This window comes from Musca domestica, unplaced genomic scaffold, assembly GCF_030504385.1.
Source record: "Musca domestica strain aabys unplaced genomic scaffold, Musca_domestica.polishedcontigs.V.1.1 5, whole genome shotgun sequence".
Lineage (NCBI taxonomy): Eukaryota > Metazoa > Arthropoda > Insecta > Diptera > Muscidae > Musca > Musca domestica.
This window is the reverse complement of record NW_026712346.1, coordinates 13,153,388-13,176,157: the sequence shown is the minus strand read 5'-3', so window position 1 is coordinate 13,176,157 and position 22,770 is coordinate 13,153,388. Positions and strand designations below refer to the sequence as shown.

Below are 22,770 nucleotides of genomic sequence, written 5' to 3'. Positions count from 1 at the left end.
TTGAAAATTCAACTCTTTTAATGCGATTAACACTGTCGACGCTCTCAATATTCACAGATTTTGAATACTGATAGTAATGACTGTATAGAAATAAAAAAATGGAAAAATTAGAATTTTTATAAAAAATTTAAAAATTGAAATATTGATTAAAGACTTTGACACACCCTGTTCGAGGTCGAAGGCGATCAACGGCTGAGCCTCAAAACTAATAATGAGTCGTGGATTTAGAAATATTGAGTTCCATAAGTAAAATAAATAAACAGTGCAGAAGGTATGCAGTTTATTGTTGTTGGTATTTTTACTGGTAGTGATGCATTGGGAACTTGTGACCACCAAATTTTTAGCACATTAAACCACGTACAGGATTTCTTTAGTTTTATTTTAGAAACATGAGATTTTTTTAATTCTTGCCAATTTATGGGCGGATGGGGTGGTGTACCGTCTTCAAATTCGATCTAAGAAATGAAAACTTCGCAATGTTGGATTTCCCCTTCCATGCTTATAAAGACTCGAATCTCCTTAAACAAATCTGAACACCTTTCTTACTGACTCAAATAATATATGCCTTTTTAACCAAAAGTTACAAGTGTGTTATTCCGGATAAGTTAGCAAGTTCATATTAATTAACGCACACAATAAAATTTGCATCAATAAAAACTCACGACAATTTCTGTAACAATACAATATTGTGCATTGCAGAATGAAAGATAAGTTCGCACATATTTAATACCCTCTGTTGATTGGTATTATAAGCTGACGTCGCACAATACGTTTGGTAAACAAATCGATTGGCTATTTTCTATTTAAAATGATTTGCATTTTATTTGAACAACAAATTGGTGAGCGATTTGCTGCTTTCTCGCTTCCCTATTTCGCTAAAAATCACCCCCTCAAAAGCGAAATTCAAATGTTGTGCCTGCCAATTAACACCATTTAATGGCAATCAGTTTTGTTTGTTGTGTCTGAGCCACAATAACTGTTTGTACAGTTTGTCAACTAAGTGTTTACATGGACCACGGCAGTTTAGATTTTTACATGTTTTACCATTTAACCGATAGCGATGTAGGGTTTTTATGTCAGTTTTCTATGGACCAGTTTATGTATGGCGAAAGAAAAACACAAAATCTGTGTGTTTAACTTTTAAATCGATTGAAACGAATACACTTTTGAAAAATATATCTTGAATTTGTGATTTTCTTTTTAACTATGGGCCCTGTTAAAAAGAAAATCAAACCAGTAAAGAAAGTCTTAAAGTCGGTCGGGGCCGACTTTATGATAACCTACACCACTTTGCTAATTTAGTAGAGCTGCTAGATGATTATAATTTTAAATTCAAAGGACTAAATATGCCGAAGCATTTGTATCTTTTAAATTCGGATTTGTATTGCCCATTTGGTGCAAAATTAATTTGAACCGATCTCGATAAAATTTGGCAAAGATATTTCTGAGTTGTATTTGAGTGTGTATTACGGCTATGGGTAACAAATATAACAAATCGGATGAACAGTATATATGGGAGCTATAGCTATATCGGAGCCGATCTTCACCACTTTTGATATACTAGCTTTTAGACTCAATTCGGTCGCAAGTGCCAAATTTCATCCAATTTGGGCAAATATTAGAAGTTTGGTGTACAATAAAAGGTAAATCGGACGAAGTTATATATGGGAGCTATATCCAAATCTGAACCGATCTCGATAAAATTTAGCAAATGTATTTCTGAAATGTATTTGATATATTTCCCCAAATATTGTTGTTACAGAGTGCATATTACGGCTGCGAAGGAAAAATATAACAAATCGGATGAACAATATTTGGGAGCTATAGCTATATCTGAACCGATTTCGATCAAATTTGGCATACTTATTTTCAGGCCTAATTTGGTTGTACGTGCAAAATTACATACTATTCGGACTGATATTACACGTTTGGTGCACAATAAAAGGCAAATCGGACGAAGATATATATGGGAGCTATATCTAAATTTTTACCGATTATCTCCAATTTCAATTGGGTTCGTCCTTGGGCCAAACAAATGATTTGTGCAAAATTTCATCTGGATAGGGCAATAAATGCGAACTGTACTTTGTTTACAAAAATACATGGACAGATGGACGGACAGACGGACGGACGGACATGCATAAATCGACTCAGAATGTGATTCTATGCAGATCATCAAAAGCAACGATGGGCCTATCTCGTTTCCTTTTCCCTGTTACAAACAAATGCACAAAGACATAATACCCTGACCACCTTGTGGTGTAGGGTATAAAAATATAATCCATGACATATCATCTTTTGAAGGAAACTTCTCAAATTATTCTGCTAAAATATTGTGGCAACATCAAAGTAATAAGGTTGTTGAAAAAAAATATTTATTACTTTATCGCCAAAAAGATTCAGTGCAATAATTCTTATTTATTCTCAATAAAATGGCACCATGTCTCATCTATACTGGTATTCAAGTGCTTTAGGAAAATTTAAACTAATTTCAATTTCAAATTGCCTTGATTGTTTGACTTCATTTGTTTGTGCGAAAACATTTTTTTAAAATACTGTATTGATGTACTTTTTTATATGCCAGATATATTTTGTCCTAATCCTTAAACTGACATAGATAACACCATATGATGTGACATATATACAGTCTGGTAACTTCACAATGCGCAGAGAAAGGCATAATCATACTCACTTAGTGACTCGATTTTTATACCCTCCTAGTTGAACACAGGGCGCTTGCTGCCCTTTTTGATTTTATATTCATTCAAATCTTTATACACGAATATTTTGTGGTTAAAAAAACACAAACTCAAGAATTTAAAGAACGGATAACGTTCACAAACAAATCGCTCGTTCTACCAGCGCGCCAAGCACACCTGACCATGAGAAAAGCAGGAACATGCAAAATTTAGTCCGCATACGCGAAGAGTTTGTCCTTGTGATTTACTAATTGTCATAGCAAATGCCAATGGTACTGGAAATTGCATTTTTTGAAGTTGAACTGCATGATTATAAGAGGGATTCGAGGTAGAAGTACAACTGAACCTACTTACTTTCCTGTAATAATCGTAGCCTCAAATACATTGTTGTGTAGTGTTTTTACTATTAGCCTAATACCATTGCAAAGGCGTGGGATCTATGTTTCCTAATAAAATAAAATCTAAATCTGAACCGATTTTAATATAATTTGACAAAATAAACTTTAGACCAAATACATATGTCAATGAAGTATGGAATGTGTGACGGAAGTTGGTGCATCAAATACATGAAATTGACGGAAAATATATATGGGAGCTATGTATATCCAAACTTCAATCGATTTAAATATAATTTGGCAAACTTATTTTTGTACCGAATTCCGTTACTCATTCCGAATTTCATTGGGCCGAAAATATATGTGAGAGCTATATTCAAAACTAAACTGCTTTCAATATAATTTGCCAAAATTTTTTTGTACCACAATCAATAGATATGTCCATACAACAACTAAATTTTTTGGAGGTACCTCCGATTCGGATTCTATATCTCCAGTTCCAATTTCAAAAATTTATGTAGCCCATGTTACATTCAGGCGATGTTGTAGTATATGTGAAAATTTTTAGAAAAATCTGTTAAGCAGTTTTGCTATTGCTCTATTTTCATACCCTCAGCCAAATGGCTAGAGAGGGTATGTATCATTTGATACGGCCAAAACGTTCCCCATCGAAATTACGGAGGCACGAGGCATTTGGAGACATTCTAGGGATGTCCGTCCGCCCGTCTGGCTGGATGGTGCACACGATAACTCTCTATGGGAATATCCGAAGTATATCGTAATATTGTTATGAAACTTTGACCTGTTACCTCCCCCACAAATGGTCAACATTTTCACAGAAAAAAATCTACTTTATAGAACAAGAAAGGATTATCCAATCCTAATATTGGAAATCCTAATATTGGCCCATTCCATCAAGTACCTCCCCTACAATGGGTCAAAATATTGAATATTCAAAACTCTTATAAAAAGTGAAATAAGAGCCCGATTGTTTTCAAATTTCGCACATCCCAATATTTTTTTTATCAACATAAGATCTGGCGAGTCAACATTTTGAGTACTTAAAGCTCTTATACCATGCGAAACAAGCCAGTGATTCTCTTTAAAATAAGTGTATGTCAATGTTTCGCTACACCCGAGAACAGATATGGATATGGGATTTTTCGATCCAAACGTTTTGATACCTCCCCCACAAGTGATCAACGTTTTGAATGGTCACAAGCCTCATAACATTCAAAGTAAATATTCATTATTTCCAACTACATTAAATCTTGTGTGAATATAGTACTCATAGGTCCATTATATCTGATACCTCCCCCACAAAGGGTAAAGATTTTGTATAATTACAACTTTCGTGACATGTGATACGATTCAGTGATTTTCTCAAGATTTATTTCAACCATAGATCTAATGTAAATAAGGAATATGTCGGTCCACTCCATCTGGTGCCTCTTCCACAAAATATAAATATTTTGATTAACAATCAATCGCATAATACAGGAAATAGCTAATTTTTCACATCTGAGTATTTTATCAGTATTAGATAAAGTGTGAAAATCGAATACATCAGTCCACTCTTGCTCGTACCTTACCGATGCACAGTGGTCGCTGCCATTGGCCAAAATTCAAAAAATGAAAATCAAATGTGTACAAATGAACTCTTAAGGGGTTAAGCTTTTTAGAAAGCATAATAATCTTGCCTTCATTCTAACGGCCCACTTCAAAAATAGCACCAAAAAAGAGATAATGTAGTTAGTTGCTTTTTTTCAGTGGGATCAGAGAAACAGTGGAGTAAAAATAGAACTGTATTACAAAATAAATTCCATTTTAAAATGACAAATCATGGCATTATTATTGAAAAGCAAGGTATTGACTTATTTTTAGTGTAGTAATTTGTGTGTTTAGTATATGTGTATAATATAGAAGATGGGAGTGTTCTGAGTTGCCTTTATTATTAATTTTGAAAATAAAATTACATTTCAGTTAAAGTTTTAATTGTTTTCGCCCCTGAATCCTCCAATGTGATTTTTTTCACGCCATTAGTAATGGCCCTAAGATTCTAAAAGTGCTAATTTAACTTTCAGATTTTGTCAGATGTGTACGTTATGCCCAATATACTGAAGTGACTTCGCTGAAATTTTGTCAGCTATATGGTGATAGTGACATAGAATATACATCCATGGCACTATCTTCCACTCACAGTTCATAAAATTTTAATACATGCACCCGACATTATAAATTGGTTAATATAACGATTAGATAATTTTAGGAGGAGGTCGTGGAGTCTGGAAACAAAGATATAAAAAGTTTCGACTAAATCATATCCGAAAAAAATCTCGTGTTTCAACAAACACAGATCTTTTTAACCGTCTTCTTCTGAGCTCTGACCCTTTTATAACGGGACAGGGAACGTTACCAAACAATAACAAGTAAAGAAAGTCTTAAAGTCGGGCGGGCCGACTTCATGATACCCTACACCACTTTGCATATTTAGTAGAGCGTCACATAACGAATAAAGGTTTTATGGGGAATTTGTGAGAATTAAATCATACCAACTATGATTATGGTAATAATTAAATGTCCAAAGGAATGGATTTCTACTAAATTTGTCGAGGCATTTGCGCCTTTTCAATTCGGGCTTATATTATCCATTTGGTGCACAATTAACTTTAAATTAGATAGATATATTTGATTTGGGCTAATATTACACGTTAGGTGCACAATAAAAGGCAAATCGGACGAAGATATATATTTGAGCCATATCCAAATTTTAGCAGATCTCGATAAAATTTAGAAAGGGTATTTCTGAGTTATATTTGATATATTTCCCCAAATATTGTTGTTACAGAGTGCATATTACGGCTGCGGAGGACAAAAATAACAAATCGGATGAACAATATATATGGGAGCTATATATAATCTGAACCGATTTCGATCAAATTTGGCATACTTATTTTCAGGTCTAAAAATCATACTATTTGGGCTGATATTACAAGTTCAGTGCGCAATATAGGGCAAATTGGATGAATATATATGGGAGCTATACCTAAATTTTGACCGATTATCTCCAATTTCAATAGGGCCTTAAGTCAAACAAATTATTTGTGCAAAATTTAACTTTGATTTAATTTTACATTAAATTGTTATTTTATTTTGTTTACAAATCAAACTTGGGCTTGATTTGTATAAAAAATGCTTCTATTTTTGGAGGTACCTTTACAGGAGGACTCTACCTGAAGGCGGGCTGTTCCAAATAATTTTCAGTAAGATTATTTTTTAACTCCATAGAACGTAAAATGTCAAATAACATTACAATCTGGTGTAAAAATGTGACAAGAATTGGGCAAATAACCCTTATTCGGGAGGTACGTTGTAAGGGGACAATGCCAAAACATGCATCGACCATATCCATTTTGTCACATTTTTTATTTTTATCCCATCAAGGTACCATAACCAAAGATTCATATTGATATCTGCACTGAAAGTATTTTTGGCCGCTGTTCCCATACGACCTCGACCACTGTGCGATGCAAGGTAAAATTTTTGAAAAAAAAAAAAAAAATATGCACAACTACCTTAAAAAAGGTGGACATAATAATAGTAATATTTATATTAGACTTATGTCAGATGCGAAATGGAAAATAAAGGTCCACACCTTCGGTATCATCCCGATAAAGGGTCAATAATTTAAAAAGTCGTAACCCAAGTCAAAATATATTTTAATAAAAGGACATAGATTTGAGGGTATACCTCTGTCACAAAACCGGTTGAATCTGTTTAACTTGTTATATTATTACCAAAATGATTGATGTTAAAAATGGCATATATTGATACTCGATTATGATGTTATCTCCTTACGTTCTTCAACCAAATGAACCCTAATTTGACATTTATATATCCTCTTCGGAAATAGTCGTAAATATATATAAAACAAAGAGATGTTAGTTACTACGTTCATAGCTCAAGAAAAACTTTACTGGTTTTGAAAGGGACAGAAGTGGAATTTTGTTTAGAATTTTGGTTGCAGGCAACTAGACTTATCAAATTGAATTGTACATTTGATTGAACTTGTGCACCACAAGGCGTTACCTATGCCTTCCTTCCTAATTGAACCAACTCTGATGTATGGGGCTTAATTGAAATCGTGGACCTACAATTGTCGTATGACTAATCCAATACGAAACTAAATTGCTACATTACAGACCATTGGATCATAAATTGGGAATAGAAACACTGAAGTTCCTAATGTCGAAAATGATTCTCGAAGCTTGAAAATGGTTCAAAATCTGCAGAGACTGACATATGAGAGTCCACTAGATTGATCTTTGATTTCAAGTAAACTGCAACAGTGGATATGCTTTGAAGCTGTCGATGCTTTGGTCATTATATCTGCCACCATATCTCCTGTTTTATACAGGATATCTTTATATAATTGACTTTAACCAATTCTCTGGTAAAGTGGTGGCGAATTTAGATGTGTTTAGATCATCCATGAAATTTCCAATTTCTTGAAAGACTATCACATCTTATTATCGCATTCGATTCCGATTGATTGCAATTGATTAAGCCTTGGGCAAGCAAACATTTTGGCCGCAGACCTTAGATATAGCAACAGGACTCAGCGACATCGCACTCAGCACGCGCCACCCAAGAATGGTTACAAAATGAGGTTCCTCGCTTCATTTCCAGCGGACAATTGCCACCAAAATCTCCGGATACCAATCCGTTGGACCTATGTGTCTGGAGTTTTTTTGGAAGGCAAGGTTGGCACTAAAAAATACCAGTGTCAATCGCCTCAAGCAAGCGCTTCGCCGGGAATGGGCCGAAATACCGCAGAGCAAAATTCGGTCAGCGTGTGACGGTTTCATTGGCCGTTTGAAGGTCATAATTCGTTCCAAAGGTGTGCAATTCGAACAAATCTAAACTTATTCTAAAATTTAACGCTATTTCCGAAATATTTTGCTTTCATTCAATAAAATTAAAAAAAATAAATAAAAATTATGGCGTTTGACTTTGTTGCAGTTTTTCATCTCACCCTGTACAATACTCTTTTATATAAGGTGTGTCCGGTTACTTTTCCTGCAGGAATTGTCCAGCAACATCTTTCTGAGAGAGTAAGGTAGTTTTATTCTCTTTTGCAAAAGAAATGCGAAAAGTAAACAGACGGTATTCTTGCAGAAGATTGCAACTAATCAGCCGATTTGTCAAAACAAACCAATTTGTCCTTGAGTCCAATTTTGAGTTTTAAAAATAAAAAGGAAATTTGCAATAAAGTAAAAATATGAGTAAAAAAGAAATATATATTTGATGTGTTCCCCGAAATCCTTTCAATGTGTTGCTAATGGCGTTTGTCTAAAAATATTGGAAATTGCCTTTTATTTTCTCATTACATATTAATATTAACGTTTTTCATATTTTGTAAAGTTGTACTCCGAAAACAATTAGTCTTGCTTATTCCAAAAAATATTTTCAAATTGAAAGCACAAAAATAAATAAACAAAACAATCGAAAACATCTGATTGAATGTCGATGAATGAGAAGAAGAAGAGTTGCAAGTGATTGCAAAAAAAATTGTCGAGCAAGAATTTGCAAACTCTCACAGATAGAACTGTAAAAATTTCTCTCTCCAGCTGCTCTCTTTTGCAGAACTTTCGGGTTAACAGACGACTTCCAGTAACAATTTGTAAAAATTGTTACAAATTTTAGAGCAACCAGACACACCTATTATTAACTTATTGTTTAATAACACAGCTTCCGCTTCCTCTTCCTCTTTAAGGTATTTAAACTGTTACATATTGCAATTTTCGGTAAGTTAATGTCTGCTGTTAAAGACAACTATCACTGAGATCCATCCAAACTTCGCTTACAATATCGTTTGATTTTGACCCATCCAACATTCGCTTACATTGTCAGTAGATTTCGGATTCGTATGACAGCCTAGGCCATCGTTGTGTAAATGTAAATTGAAATTGTATACAGCCTTTGTATGAGTCGCACCTACATTGTCAGCGGTCTCAGTTGGAAGAGGTTTGTGCAAAGAAATCCACTAGGGGAGTCGGCAACTGTTCATGCTAGGAAGAATGAGGGTAAGTAGGGTTGATATACGGATGTAGTTTCGGTAATGTGTACTTAGTGTAAGAACTATACTAAATGGTACTAAATTTTGTACAATATGGATTTGGTTGAATAAATGAGCGAAGGTGAAATTTTAATACAGAATAAGGTCGTTCTGGAAGTGCATACAAGAGGTGCACGAACAGTACTAAACTGGAATTATAAATTCTGGTATTAGAATCACTGCGGAGCGTGTGAATAGGGAGACTAATTTGGAAAGTGATACTAAATTTTGTGTAGGAAAAGTGAAAGATATAATAAAGTAAGGAGGTGAAATTGGATTTGAACTATAAAGTGTACGAAAAGTACTAAATTTGATATAAGTGAACGAATAGAGCTGAACTTATACATTTTGATATGAGGTTGGCTATAGGATAGAGGGTGACTTATGTCACAAATAAATCCAAATAAACCTAACGGTGGAAGGTTTTGATTCTTGGCGTATTCTGATAGCCACTCTAACTATTTCTGGAAGAAGGGCAACAGTTGCAAAGGCAATTAGTTGTATTTGTAACATCTGCAACTTGACATGTCTTTGCATCTGCAACTTGACATGGTGTGATATTCTTCAGATAGTCACAATTTTCTATTCTATTTCTATACTTTCAGTATTTGGCGTATTGCGCAGCTTAGACTGTCGAAAGTATCGCTTGGACCCCGAAGCGTACGCCGATGAAGCCCATACTATTAGCGAACGGGATGGCTCGCTCCTGGTGGCGTCCACAAAGAAACACTACACCAACAATCAGTACTGCGTGGAGAAGATCCGCAATGCAACGTGGGCCGACCAAAAGGTAAACACACATACACACACCTCATGACTATCGGATTCTTGTGATTTTGATACGAATAAAAACCCTACATTAGTTGTACACATTTCTTTGCTTCGATTCGAAAGTTGTGGGCAATGATCGGATACGCTTTAGACTGTACACCATTGGCCTCTTGATATCGTGCGGATTCTATGCGGCGACGTTGGTGGTCTACCTCTCGATTGCCCGACTCAGGAATCTGCCTGGCAAAATATTGATTTGTCTCGTTAGCAGCCTGTTTACAGCCTATCTGGGAATAGCTCTGGGTCAACTGATGCCAACTCCGAACGATACGGTTTGTTTTGCATCGGGTAAGTTGTTCGTATTTAAGAGAAGAAGGAACTTGAATTCAGACAACCTTAATGTTTATAACTCTTTCACCTTTGAATGCACTGAGTCAGATCAGTTCATGAAACTGCACTCTAAGTTATCTGCATTCTAAGTTTCAAAAAATAACAAAAAATATTGGTTTGTTGTTGTTTTTTTTTTCTTAATAGGATTCTTTATTTATTTCTGTCTGATGGCCGCCTTTTCTTGGATGAACGTCACCTGTTTTGATATCTGGCAGACATTCGGGTAAGATAGATAAATATTAATATCAATTCGCATTCGATTAGCTGCCAATACACATTTGGTTATTAATTAAATTAACTTCCCTTTTTATTGCCGACCAATACTGATTAAGTGTTCAGACCACTGGCCTGGTGCAATGGCCACAAAGTGTAGTATTATCTATGAGTTGCGGCGTCGAATGCGTAAACAATCGATTTACTGCAAAATACTTATTATCGTATATTTGTGAAAGCTTTCTCAAATTCATATTAGGTTTTAATATTCAAATAAATTTTCAAACGTCGTTCAATAGAATATTGTTTCATTAATCGAAATAGATTACATTTTTAAAATATTTGAGGAAAAGACATTTCCTTAACAAGAGAATGACGTGTACTATCAGCAGAACAATATTTGTGGTTTATAATTCCACAAATATTGTTCTATTGATAGTACACAAGAGCTCTGTTCCAGAACTGGAAGAATGTAAACGTTTTTATTACGATAACTGATTTTAGCTTTATGTAGATTCATTCAGGTTCTGTAACAGGCCAAACGTTGTAGTGGGACTTTCTAAGTCATTTTTTAGGTTGCCCACAAAAATCGGTAAAATTTAAACGCAAAATTATGAATGAAATATCTGAATTAAAGTTGACAGCACTATCGCTATGGGTACGACTTAGCGATACTTGGTTTTGGTTACTACCTTCCCGCATTTTAATTTTGACTATTTTCCCTGTAAGAATTTTTAAGCTCTCTGTAATTCAACTGCCAACTGTTTCTTCAATGCTGGAATTGATTATCCTGCTTACAGTTTACCAGTTCAACTCGAAACGAATCGTTTGTAAAATTCAAGTTTCTCATTGCTACAGGCATTTAAAAAGTCTCAAAAGTCTCATTGTGGAGAGAGCAGTTTCAACGGATTTCCCTCCACTAGTACCATACTGCAAATTGATCACTAGCGCGGAGCCGACGCACAGAGAGGTGAAATCACAAAACACGGAGATAAATTGAAAAATAAATGTTCTCAAACTATTATAGAACACTAAATTCTACTTCAGTACCGAAAATTTCAAAGTCTTACGTTGTTTAGTTTTCCAATTACACAGTGGCAAAGTGGAGAAATATTTCACTTTTTCGCAAGAAGAAGGAGAAAAATTGTCTTTATGTGACCGTATTTTCGCCATATCCGCAAAGTATATGTGGTTTAAAAAAATAACATCGAGAAGTTCTTAAAATTTTAATATTGTATTTCAGTATGGAATGTCATCTTTCATAATTATTTAATTTAAACTTTTATTTAATTTAAAAAAATGTGAAAATAGTCAACTGATTTCGCGGTGAACGTACTTCGATTTAGTTCTCTGCTTTGTTTGTTTTTTGTTTTTGTTGTTTTTTTTTTTAAATCAGTTTCCCTTGCGTTTCTAAAATATATAAAAATAATGCAGTCTCTTTAAAAATTAGTGGTGAGTTTACCTTCCCCACCTTTAACTTTGACTGATGATCCAATTTAAGACAATGACAGAGATTTAAGGGAGGAACACCATAGCCATGATTTTTTAAAAATCTTTTAAATGTTTTTTTTTTTAAATATGCTGATAAGGTTCTGGTCTATTTCAGATAGGAAGGCTTAATTGCCAGCCATTTTTATACCCTACACCACATAGTGGTAAGGGTATTATGTCTTTGCATTTGTTTGTAACATGGAGAAGGAAACGAGATAGACCCATAGTTCCTTTTGATGATCAGCATAGAATCACATGTACTTTCATAAACAATATGCAGGTCGCATTTATTATTCGATTGCGATGAAATTTTCTAAATAACATTTGTTTAGCTCAAGGACGAACCCTATCGAAATTTGTGAAAATCGCACTCCACAAGACTGATATTTAGCACCAGATATCAGATACAACCTAGCAATTCATAGATCAAATTTTATCAAGTTCGGTTCAGATTTGGATATAGCTCCCATTTATATCTTCATCCGACTTTAGATTTCTTGTGCACCATATGGCTAATATCAGTCCAAATGGTGTGAATTTTGGCACTTCCGACGGAATTTAGTATAGAAATAAGTACTTTAAATTTGGTGGAAATCGGTTCAGATATAGCTATAGCTTCCATATATATGTTTCATCCGATTTGGGGTTTAAGTCCCTCACTTTCGTAATATACACCCCACAAAATGATATTTAGTACCAGATGTTAGATTCAGCTTAGCAATACATGACTCAAATTTTATGATTTGGATATACACTGGTGGCCAAAACTAAAGCAACTGAAATTACAAGGAGAATGAATGCCCTGTAACTTTTTCAAAAATTAAGAAAATGAGAAAGTTTTTCTTGTTTTAAATTAGGTACTTTATTCACTTTTTAAAAACCTAAAACATAAAACCAAAATTCATTTTTATATAAAAAATTATGTTTGGTAAAGTCAATTAACCCGATTTTGGCTTGGACAAAACAAAAGCAACTCTGTTGTACATTCATATAACCGCTGCAATTTCAGTGGTTTTTACTGTGATATTTATCGCTTTTTGCTTCCTTCGACAATTTCGCTTGTCATAAATCCTTTTTGAGAAGTTTTTTACAACAGTATGTGTTTTTCTTTTCGTTTTTTAAGTACTGCCAAAAAAAATTTTAAAATGGCTAGAAGCAAATACTGTACCTGAATAAAACAGCAAATTATCAGTGATTATCAAAACAACATATCACAGAAAATGATTTCCGAGAAATATTTCATAAATATTTATGTGATTTCATAATTATGTCTGTGCACTAAGTCGGTTTTTTGAAACTGGATCAGTAGTAACAGTCCATGAAGGCCGTGAAGAACTTCAGCCCATACTGATCCACAAATTGTGAGAGAAATAAAAAACAACCATTTAAGAGTTCAACAGGATTGGTGAGAGAGCAATCATTGGATATAAGCTCGAGATCAGTGCGTAGACGAGTAGTGGCAGCTGGTCTGCGTGCCCGTAAGACATCAAAAAACCATTTATATCTGAAAAAATCAAAAAGGATTTCGGAAACGATAATATTAAGTGGAATCAAGCTCAATGGAAAAAACATTATTTCTGGGATGAGTCTACGTTTAATATTAAAGGCTCAGACGTGAAAAATTTTACGGTGAGAAGACCAAAAAATGAAGGACTCAAGCCGCAGTGTTGCAAAGGTACAGTGAAGCATGGGGGAGGGTCAAAAATGGCGTGGCGCTATTTTTCTTTCTATGGACTTGGGTCTATCCATAAAATAAAGGAAGTTGTGGATCCGTTTGTTTACAAAGATGTGTTGGACATCACGTTGTTCCCTTACGCTGAGTAAAATATTGGGCTGATTTGTGTGTTTCAGCATGACAATGATCCCAAACTTGTATCAAAACTTGTCAAATATTGGTTGCGGGAGTCAAAAATTCATGTTTTGTTATGGCCGGCACAATCACCTGACCTAAACTCCTTAGAAAGCCTTTGGAGTATCGTAGATAGGAAGATCAAGAGAGATTCGGAAATAAATAAGCACAACATTTTCTAAAGAATTCGGGGTGCCTGGGAAAGCACACCCAAGGATCAAATTGAGCGTGTTATAGATTCAATGCCTCGTAGGTGTGCAGCTGCTATCAAAAATAATGGTTATGCTATCGACTACTAGCCAAAATTTAATTATTTTAAAATAAACCAGTAAGGAAAGCTATATGATACCCTACACCACTATGCATATTTAGTAGAGCTCTCGTAAAAAGGTTTATACAGGGCATTTCAGAGCTCTATGAGATATTTGGTACAAAATCAAAATCTATCTAATTCTATCTAATTCTATAGCTATCTCTGAACCGGGTTTCTCCAAATTTTACGTATTAGCTTCTAGACTGAATTCGGTCTTATGTACGAAAATTCAGGTGATTTGGGCTGATATTGACCATTTAGTGCACATTTAACCCGAAATCGGACGAAGATATATATGGGAGCTATATCCAAATCTGAACCGATTTCGATAAAATTTAAAACAGCTGTTCCTGTGCTCCATCTAATACCTGGTACCAAATATCACGGTTGTGGAGTGAATATTACGAATGTATGGGACTAAAACACTAAATCGATGAAACATATATATGGTTGCTATATCTATATCTGAACCGATTTTCACTAAATTTGATATACTTGCTTCTAGGCTGAATTTGGTCCGATGTACTAAAATTCAGTCCATTTGGACTTATATCGGCCATTTGGTGCACAATTAACCCGAAATCGGATGAAGATATATATGGGAGCTATATCCAAATCTGAACCGATTTCGATAAAATTACAAACAGCTATTTCTGGGCTGTATCTTATATCTGGTACCAAATATCATTCTTGTGGAGTGCATATTACGAATGTGAGAGGCTTAAACAAATCGGATAAAACATATATATGGGAGCTATAGCTGTTTCTGAACCGATTTTCTCCAAATTTGTTGTATTTGCTTTAAGGCTAATCTCGGTCATATGTGCCAAAATTCGGGCCATTTGGGCTGATATTGGCCATTTGGTGGTCAATTAACCCGAAATCGGATGAAGATATATATGGGAGCTATATCCAAATCTGAACCGATTTCGATAAAATTTAAAACAGCTATTTCTGTGCTTCATCTAATACCTGGTACCAAATATCACGGTTGTGGAGTGCATAGTAAGAATGTTAGGGACTTAAAGATCAAATCGGATGAAAGATATATATGGGAGCTATAGCTATATCTGAACCGATTTTCTCCAAATTTGATATACTTGCTTCTAGGCCGAACTCGGTTGGGTGTGCCAAAATGCAGGTAATTTGGACTGATAGTGAACATTTGGTGCTCATTTAACCCGAAATCGGAAGAAGATATATATGGGAGCTATATCTAAATTTGATCCGATTCTCACCAATTTCAACAGGGTTCGTCCTTGGGCCAAAAAAATATTGTTTGGAAGATTTCATCTCAATCGGATAATAAATGCGACCTGCATTTTGTTCACAAGAATACATGGACAGACGGACGGACGGACGGACGGACAGACGGACTGACATGCATAAATCGACTCAGAAAGTGATTCTATGAAGGTTCTCAAAAGTAACTATGGGTCTATCTCGTTTCCTTCTCCATGTTACAAACAAATGCACAAAGACATAATACCCTTACCACTATGTGGTGTAGGGTATAAAAATCAAAAGTTGCTTTAGTTTTGACCAAGCAAAAATTGGGTCATTTTAGTTTTCCACATATTATTTTTCGTTCAAACTTATTTTTGTATTTTTATTTTTAGTTTCTTGAAAGTGAATTAAACCCCTCATTTAAAACTGGAAAAATAATTACGATTTGTTCATTTTTGTAAAAGTTACAGGACATTTATTGTCTTTGCGATTTAAGTTGCTTTAGTTTTGGCCACCAGTGTAGCTTCCCTATATATCTTCGTCCGATTTTAGGTTTTGTGCAAGAATTTCAAATTTGCTCCCATTCATATGTTTCATCCGATTTGGTGTTTAAATCTCCAACTTTCGGAATATGCACTCTACCATAATCATATTTTGTACCAAATATCTAATAGAGATCAGAAATACCCAATATAAACCTTTATTTTACGAGAGCTGTACTAAATATGCATAGTGGTGTAGGGTATCATTTAGTCGGTCCCGGCTCTTCAGATTTAAGAAAGTTTTTTCAAAGGATGAATTATTTATTCTGGCTTAACTCAATTTTGTTATTTGTTGCTGATATGAAAATTAAAAAAAAAAACATGAATGGGAGCAACGAAATGCTTCCTTTGAATTTATCTATGATTTGGAGGATCTAAACCCATTAGACCATATAGAGACCCATGTTATGAGTGGTTTTATATTGGCAATTTTTTATTTTTTATCCACTGAGAAATGAAAAACCAAATAATAAGTTTATAAAAAACTCTGTCTGAAACCCTCAAAATACCTAAAAATAGGAAGTACCATTATATAGGGTGAATATAAAAGTGGACTTTCCTTCACAACATTTTGTAGAGATCGATTCTCAAAATACGTACAATTTGGAAGTGCCGTTATATATGGTCAACAAAATTAAGCAGAGAGAGATTCTGTCAGTTCTGAACTCAAAATGTCAAGTAACTCGTGAATAGGTTTAAAATTCCATTCGAAACCTTCAAAATATCGAAAATTAGGAGGTACAGTAATATGTAGTCTATGCCAAATAATTGAGCAATCTTAACATTTTTCAGCAAACTCTAAATGTCAAGTTACACATGATTTGGTTAAAAATTGTGATCAAAACACTCAAAATACCTAAAATCAGCTATATGGGGGCCTTGCCGAAACGTGGGCGATATGTCCCATTTTTAATACCAAACATACTAGGCGTAATATAAATTTCTGAGCAAAATTTCAAAGCGATAGAATGCTTTCCTGAATTAATCTCCGTTTTTGGGGACCTCGCCCTACTGTGCGACGCCTTCCAATTATAACAGTTTCTTAGGCTAATTTGTCTTTAGTCTTTCGGCAACAAGAGACTTGGTTTACAAGCTGGTGGAGATATGCTCTATAAATCTACTCTACGCATAGACCGTTTATCTTTGAAAAAAAAAAATCGGATCATCCGATGTCATCTGCATCGTTTCAGGGGTTTGAGTGAGAAGTCACGCGATTCTAAAATATTAAAAATAACATAAACAATGGTATATGTGTCATTTAAAAATTGTTCCATAATAAAAGATAAGAGAAAACTGTGTGATGGCATCGAAAAATACGGAAGTAATGTGGTGAAATTCTTGAGGAACGATGGAATGTGTTTTCGAAGTCGAGTAGGTCGACCGCGTAAATAAGAATGCTGACTATGCAAAGAGAAAAACTAACTTTTCGTTGTCTACATATACTTTCATTAGTCTATGCTCTATGAGACAATCGAAGATGCAACATTGCTAATGTAGCTGAGTGGAAAATTGAGTAACATCTACTCAAACTGATTCCTGCCCCCTGTGTTTGGGAAAGTGAGAGCCAAATGTGCCTCCTGCATTGGCTCCAGATATTAATCGATGAATTATTATTTTTGCGTTTGACTTCTCCTTTACACATGTTCCTAATAATGGACTAGAAACTATTATTAACTGTGGAAAATATTTTAAGTCATATTTGATGGCACGAACACTCCACTCCTTTAAATACTCATCCATCTTCGGGATCAATAAGGAATTAGGTATTTATACTTGTCGTATTTAATTTGGTAAAGTTTTCCTTTTTTATTTCATATCCAAAAATAAGAACAGACGTTTTGGTATCCCGCCAAGCCCAGTACATAATAAGGACAATTATGTCAGGCATTTGAGCCATTAGTTTATTGGTCGGTCATTAAAATATACATTTGACGCGAACACTTAACATTATTGTGGCACTTTGTCATCAGCTGCCACAAAGTCGTCAACATTTGATCTGTTGTTGGACGCCTGCAATCATCGATTATTTCAAAATAAACAGCGCCGTGTCGATGATATGTCTAGTGGCAATTCTCAAATGAAGGGAGAGGGGCGAAGCAGTAACGTCACTGGGGTAATTAATAACTTTGTGTTCGATTTATTTTTGTACGGTGGGTCTCCTGCTCTGACGACCGTTTCAATTGCCCATCAAAAAGTGATATGATGTTTAATGAATGTATTCGTAGGCAATTAGTGCCATTGGATATCGCGGTGGGGGATATATATATATATATATATGAGTGCGGCTTAAGTGGCATCCAAATGTCGTTAAATAGAAACGAAAAGTTATGAATACAAATGATGGATTTTCGCATTTTACAACAGAATTGTAGGCAATTTCGATTGGAATTTGATTACATAGAATAGCCAACGTACACCCACCGCTACATCTCCATATTTAGTATTTTTATGATTTTTGCCACATTTTCCAAGGAAGTTTGACACTTCAACCCTAAAGTTTGGCATTTAAAACCCTTAAATGGTACTGGCGGAGCAGTCTTCATATGGCATATTCCGTAATTATATCATTTTCATAATCTCTTCCGATGTTACTGTTAGTATTCGGCACGTGTTTTTGCGGAATTTTCGCTCGTACTAGCAATTCCTTTTGTGTTTTGGATTTTTCAAAAACATTTATAGCCTGTTTAGCAAACTTATTTTTATACCATTTACAAGTCAAATGGCAGACAAATAGAATTTTTGGTTAACGTATGTACGTCAGTAAACAAAAATACCCTTTTCCTTGGTAGAAATACCAGGTGGCAACATAGGTGAAAATTACAACAAAGCTATTTTTTTTGGACACTTAATATGTCAAAATTGTAAGCAAAGTGGATTTACTTGACATATAAAAATTGAGGCAAATTGGTATTTCTACCATGGTTTGCACCAAGCAGAACATTAAATTTTGAAACATTACCAATTTGGTTTTATTTCATTAAAATTATAAAAATTTGATTTTTGCATAGCAGTTGTGAGTTGTTGTGAATTGTAATATTTAGCATGGTCCCCTAATTGCCACAGAAGATTTTAATGGACTTTATCAACGCTGTGCGTATCATTTTTATCCAAAATCATTTTATGATTTTGGCAATTTTTTATTTGTGAGCAATCTCCAACTCGACATTCTACAAGTCTACTATACATTTAACAGCAGGTTGACTATCAGCTTAATCTTTAGGAAGTCCTCTGTCTGGAAGATAATTCCTGAAGTGAAAATAAATACTGAAGGACCAAAGAACTGCTCTGTTGAGAGAGCTGACGAATTAGAGAAGAGCTTCTAGGTCGATGGGTGGTGTGTCAGTATTGGAGATGAAGAGCGTTACAGACACTTTTCTGGATTAATGTGTGAGACGCAGTGCAGTGCCGAAACGATGCGGGAAGTTATTCGCTGGCTAGTAAGTACGAGGATATGCTGATGAGGGCCATTGTTGAAAATGAGAGACTCAGGGGAGAGATCGAAGCATATGAGGGTATGGCTGCGAGGGGTGGAGTGCGCCCTGTCCCTGAGACGTGGTCGGTTGTTGTCAAGAGCAAGAAAGGGACATCCAGTAAGGAGGTAGTCAACAAGGTGGAGGAGGTGGGTCCCACTTTAAAGGTGAGGGTTGACGAAGTGAAGGAGACCAGGGATGGGGGCGTACTCTGAGTACTGAGCGGCAGAAAATTGCGGAGAATACGAAGTTGGCTGATTTCGGGTAAGAGGTGTTGGTTAAAGACAGACTCGGCCCGACGATTGTGGCGCAGCGTGTGCATGCGGAGATATCCACCGATGATTTCATGCAGGAGTTGTATGAGAGGAACTTCGTGGATGAACTGTCCCCTTGAATCCTTCAAGAAGAGTGTCCGTTTGGCCAGGGGTCCATGAAAGGCTGAAGGAGCAGATTGCAAGGTGAACGTGATCCTGGAATGTACTGACAGGGTGGCTGACAAATTGAGTGCTGAAGGAGCGTGTGTGAAGTGGTTTCGCTTCATCGTGCGCAGGCAGGACCCGCATCAGGGAATGTCGTATGCGAGCGGATGTGTGTAGAAGATGCGGGATCGGGACACATGGGTGTGGAGTGCACGAATCCCATTCGATTCAGGAATTGCGACCTAAAGGGTCTCCCAGCAGGGTATCTTATGTTGTCCTCGGCGTGTCCAGTCTACGCTGCCTTGACTGCTATGGCGAATGCGAGACATTGATGAGGATTCATCAATACAACTGCCGGAGGTCTACGAGCGTCATACATGAATTTGGTCAGTCGCTTCTCCGTATGGGTGTAACCTTCGCGTTGATTCAGGAGCCGAGGGGCGTGGAGTTTTGAATGAGCCCTCGAATCTGTATACCTTTGATGGGTCCTCGGGAGTTAGCGACATTGACGTGACGGCTGCGAACGGGGCAGCAACGACTGCTTACCAATTTTGCTGGCGTGTTGTTGATGACTGGGGTGTTAGTGATCATAGCCTCATTGAGCTTGTGGTCACGCCGCGGGAACGAATGCAGGGAACAAAGCGTTTCAGGGCTTGGAAGGAACGAGACGTGAACTGGGACATTTATGCGTACCGTGTTAGGGAGCTGCTATGCCATTAGCGGACTTTAGGGCACTGACCGTAGATGACCAGGTTAGCAAGTTGAACGAGTGGATGAGTAAAGTCAAATGGTGGACCTGTGAGCTAAGTCTGATGTGGAGGAGAGACAGTCGCCTTAGGAAGAAATTTCAAAGGCATAAAGCTGAGATCCTTGCTCTCCTTAGGACGTACAAGGACGAGCTGTCTAGGAGTAAAGAAGACAGTTGGTCAAGATTTATCCAGGACAATAAAGACCTTATTGTAAAGTATACCGCGCGTCCCTGTCGTAAAGTATACCGTGTGTGCCGGCATGGTGGGTCAAGTAGTCAGGGCGACCTACAGGCATTGCGTAGCAGTTCTACGACATTGACCTCGGGGTGGGGCGAAAGCGTAGGGCTTTTTTGGGATCATTCTTTCCCAGTTCGGAGACTCAGAGCTAGCTGAGCCTCCGCTAGTAGAAAGGTCAGGAGATTCGGATAGTATCTGCCGGATTATAAGCAAAAAGTCGGCTGGTATCGACGGTATGACTTGATGGATGTATAAAGCCATCTGGAAGGTCATATCTGAGTATATCGAGTCAGTGTTTCGCCGCTGTATGAGCCAAGGGTACTTCCCGCGTGCCTCAGATAGAATAAGGAGTGATCATCGCTCGTATCGGGGCACTAGTTTACTTCCAGTCCTTGGAAAAGTGCTGGAGAGGATTATAGTGTCTAGGCTTAAGGAATGCCACTCCGAAGGTACATCGCCGCATCAATTCGGGTTTACCGAGGGTGGATGCGTGGATGCATGTGTAGAATAGCCTGAGCGGGTCAAATGCCAAGTATGTCGTCGGCATTTTTGTCGACTTTAAGGGTGCATTTGACTTCTTTTTGTGGAATAGCGTGCTCACGAGGTTGTTAGCGATCGGTTGTCGGGAAATTGGTCTTTTCTTTCATTACTTTCATGATAGGAAGGCTTGTTATGGGATCCAGAGCTTCGGTCTGGAAGTATGTCCAACGTGATTGCCCTCAGTTGTCCATCTGTGGCCCATTTATTTGGTACCTCATGATGGATCCTATGCAGTGGGAGCTCTCGGCGTCCATCAAGGTTTGTTCCTACGCAGATGACCTGCTTATTATGGTTGAAGGTGAGATTCTCCTCGAGCTGGAGACCTTTGGTGATCGTGCGTATAGTTCAAGCGTGGAGTGATCGAGTTGCCGTTGATGTTACGAATGACAATACATCGTTGATGATGCTAAAAGGCAGGCTTGCTCATAGTCGACCTCCGTTTATTCGAGCTGGTTAACGTGGCATAAGGTATTCAAGTACGATTAAGTATTTAGGTATTCATATGAAGGATAGTCATAATTTCCTGGTACTCTTTGATCATATTAATGAGAATCTAACTAGAGTGGTGGGAATGGTCAGGCGTGTTTTGCGGTCTAATTGGAGCTTGAGTAGGCGTTCCGTGCGTGTCATATATGGTGGCCTGTTTGTTGCTTGCGCAACTTATGGGGCTCTTGTGTGGTACAAAACCGGTGCGTCTGTGTTGGGTCAGAAAAAGCTCCTGTCGTGTCAGCGGGTCGTCATGCTAGCGTATTTGCCTGTGTGATGCTTGGCGCCGTGAGAAGTAGGGCTATTCTGTATAAGCTGAAGCGCGGTTTGCAGCTGGCTGAGGATTAGGACTGGCTTAGCCCTTCTGATCTGGTAGATGGGGATATTAGGCGGTACAAGGCACTCCTTCGTGAATGTGTTGTTAATAGGTGAGGAAAAGGTGGACGAACAGTGACAAGGGAAGGGCGACGTACGAATTTATTCGTTAGGCAACGTTCGTACTGGCCCGTTCAGACTTTCGCTTCAGCTTAAGTACTGGTTTCATAAAGACGGGGAACGGCTCTCTCAATGCATGTTTGCATAAGAGAGGTCTTGTCCAGACGGTTTTATGTGGGTGTAGGATGACCGAGGACTGGGTGCATGTACTGACGGAATGCCATTACTATAATGACATTCGATGTTTAGCCAATATTGGTATTACGTATGGAGGGGCCGGGTGGGATTTCAATAGGGTCCTTGAAGACGATCGAATCTTTAGATGTTTAAATAATTTTGCGCGTGAAGTATTTAGTAGAAGAACAAGACTTAGTGGAGGAGGTCCTCGCATATAGTGGACGGTGGGCCGTTGGGCCGGTTTTGGTCTTTGGATCTTTGGGACGAGTGTTGGTGTTCCTCTATGTATGTTGTGTAGCCTATCCGTGA

At 36.9% G+C, this 22,770-nt stretch overlaps 1 protein-coding gene across 1 annotated transcript in view; it reads left to right on the top strand.

Moving 5' to 3' along the window:
• The window catches only part of LOC101892089 (G-protein coupled receptor Mth2), a 40,042-nt gene that overhangs the window by 14,375 nt on the left and 2,897 nt on the right, over nt 1–22,770 (top strand). Inside the window, exons 2-4 of the mRNA XM_005177998.4 lie at nt 9,758–9,942; nt 10,016–10,271; nt 10,458–10,536. Coding sequence (XP_005178055.1) covers nt 9,758–9,942; nt 10,016–10,271; nt 10,458–10,536 — 520 coding nt within the window. The remainder of the gene's footprint in view (nt 1–9,757; nt 9,943–10,015; nt 10,272–10,457; nt 10,537–22,770) is intronic.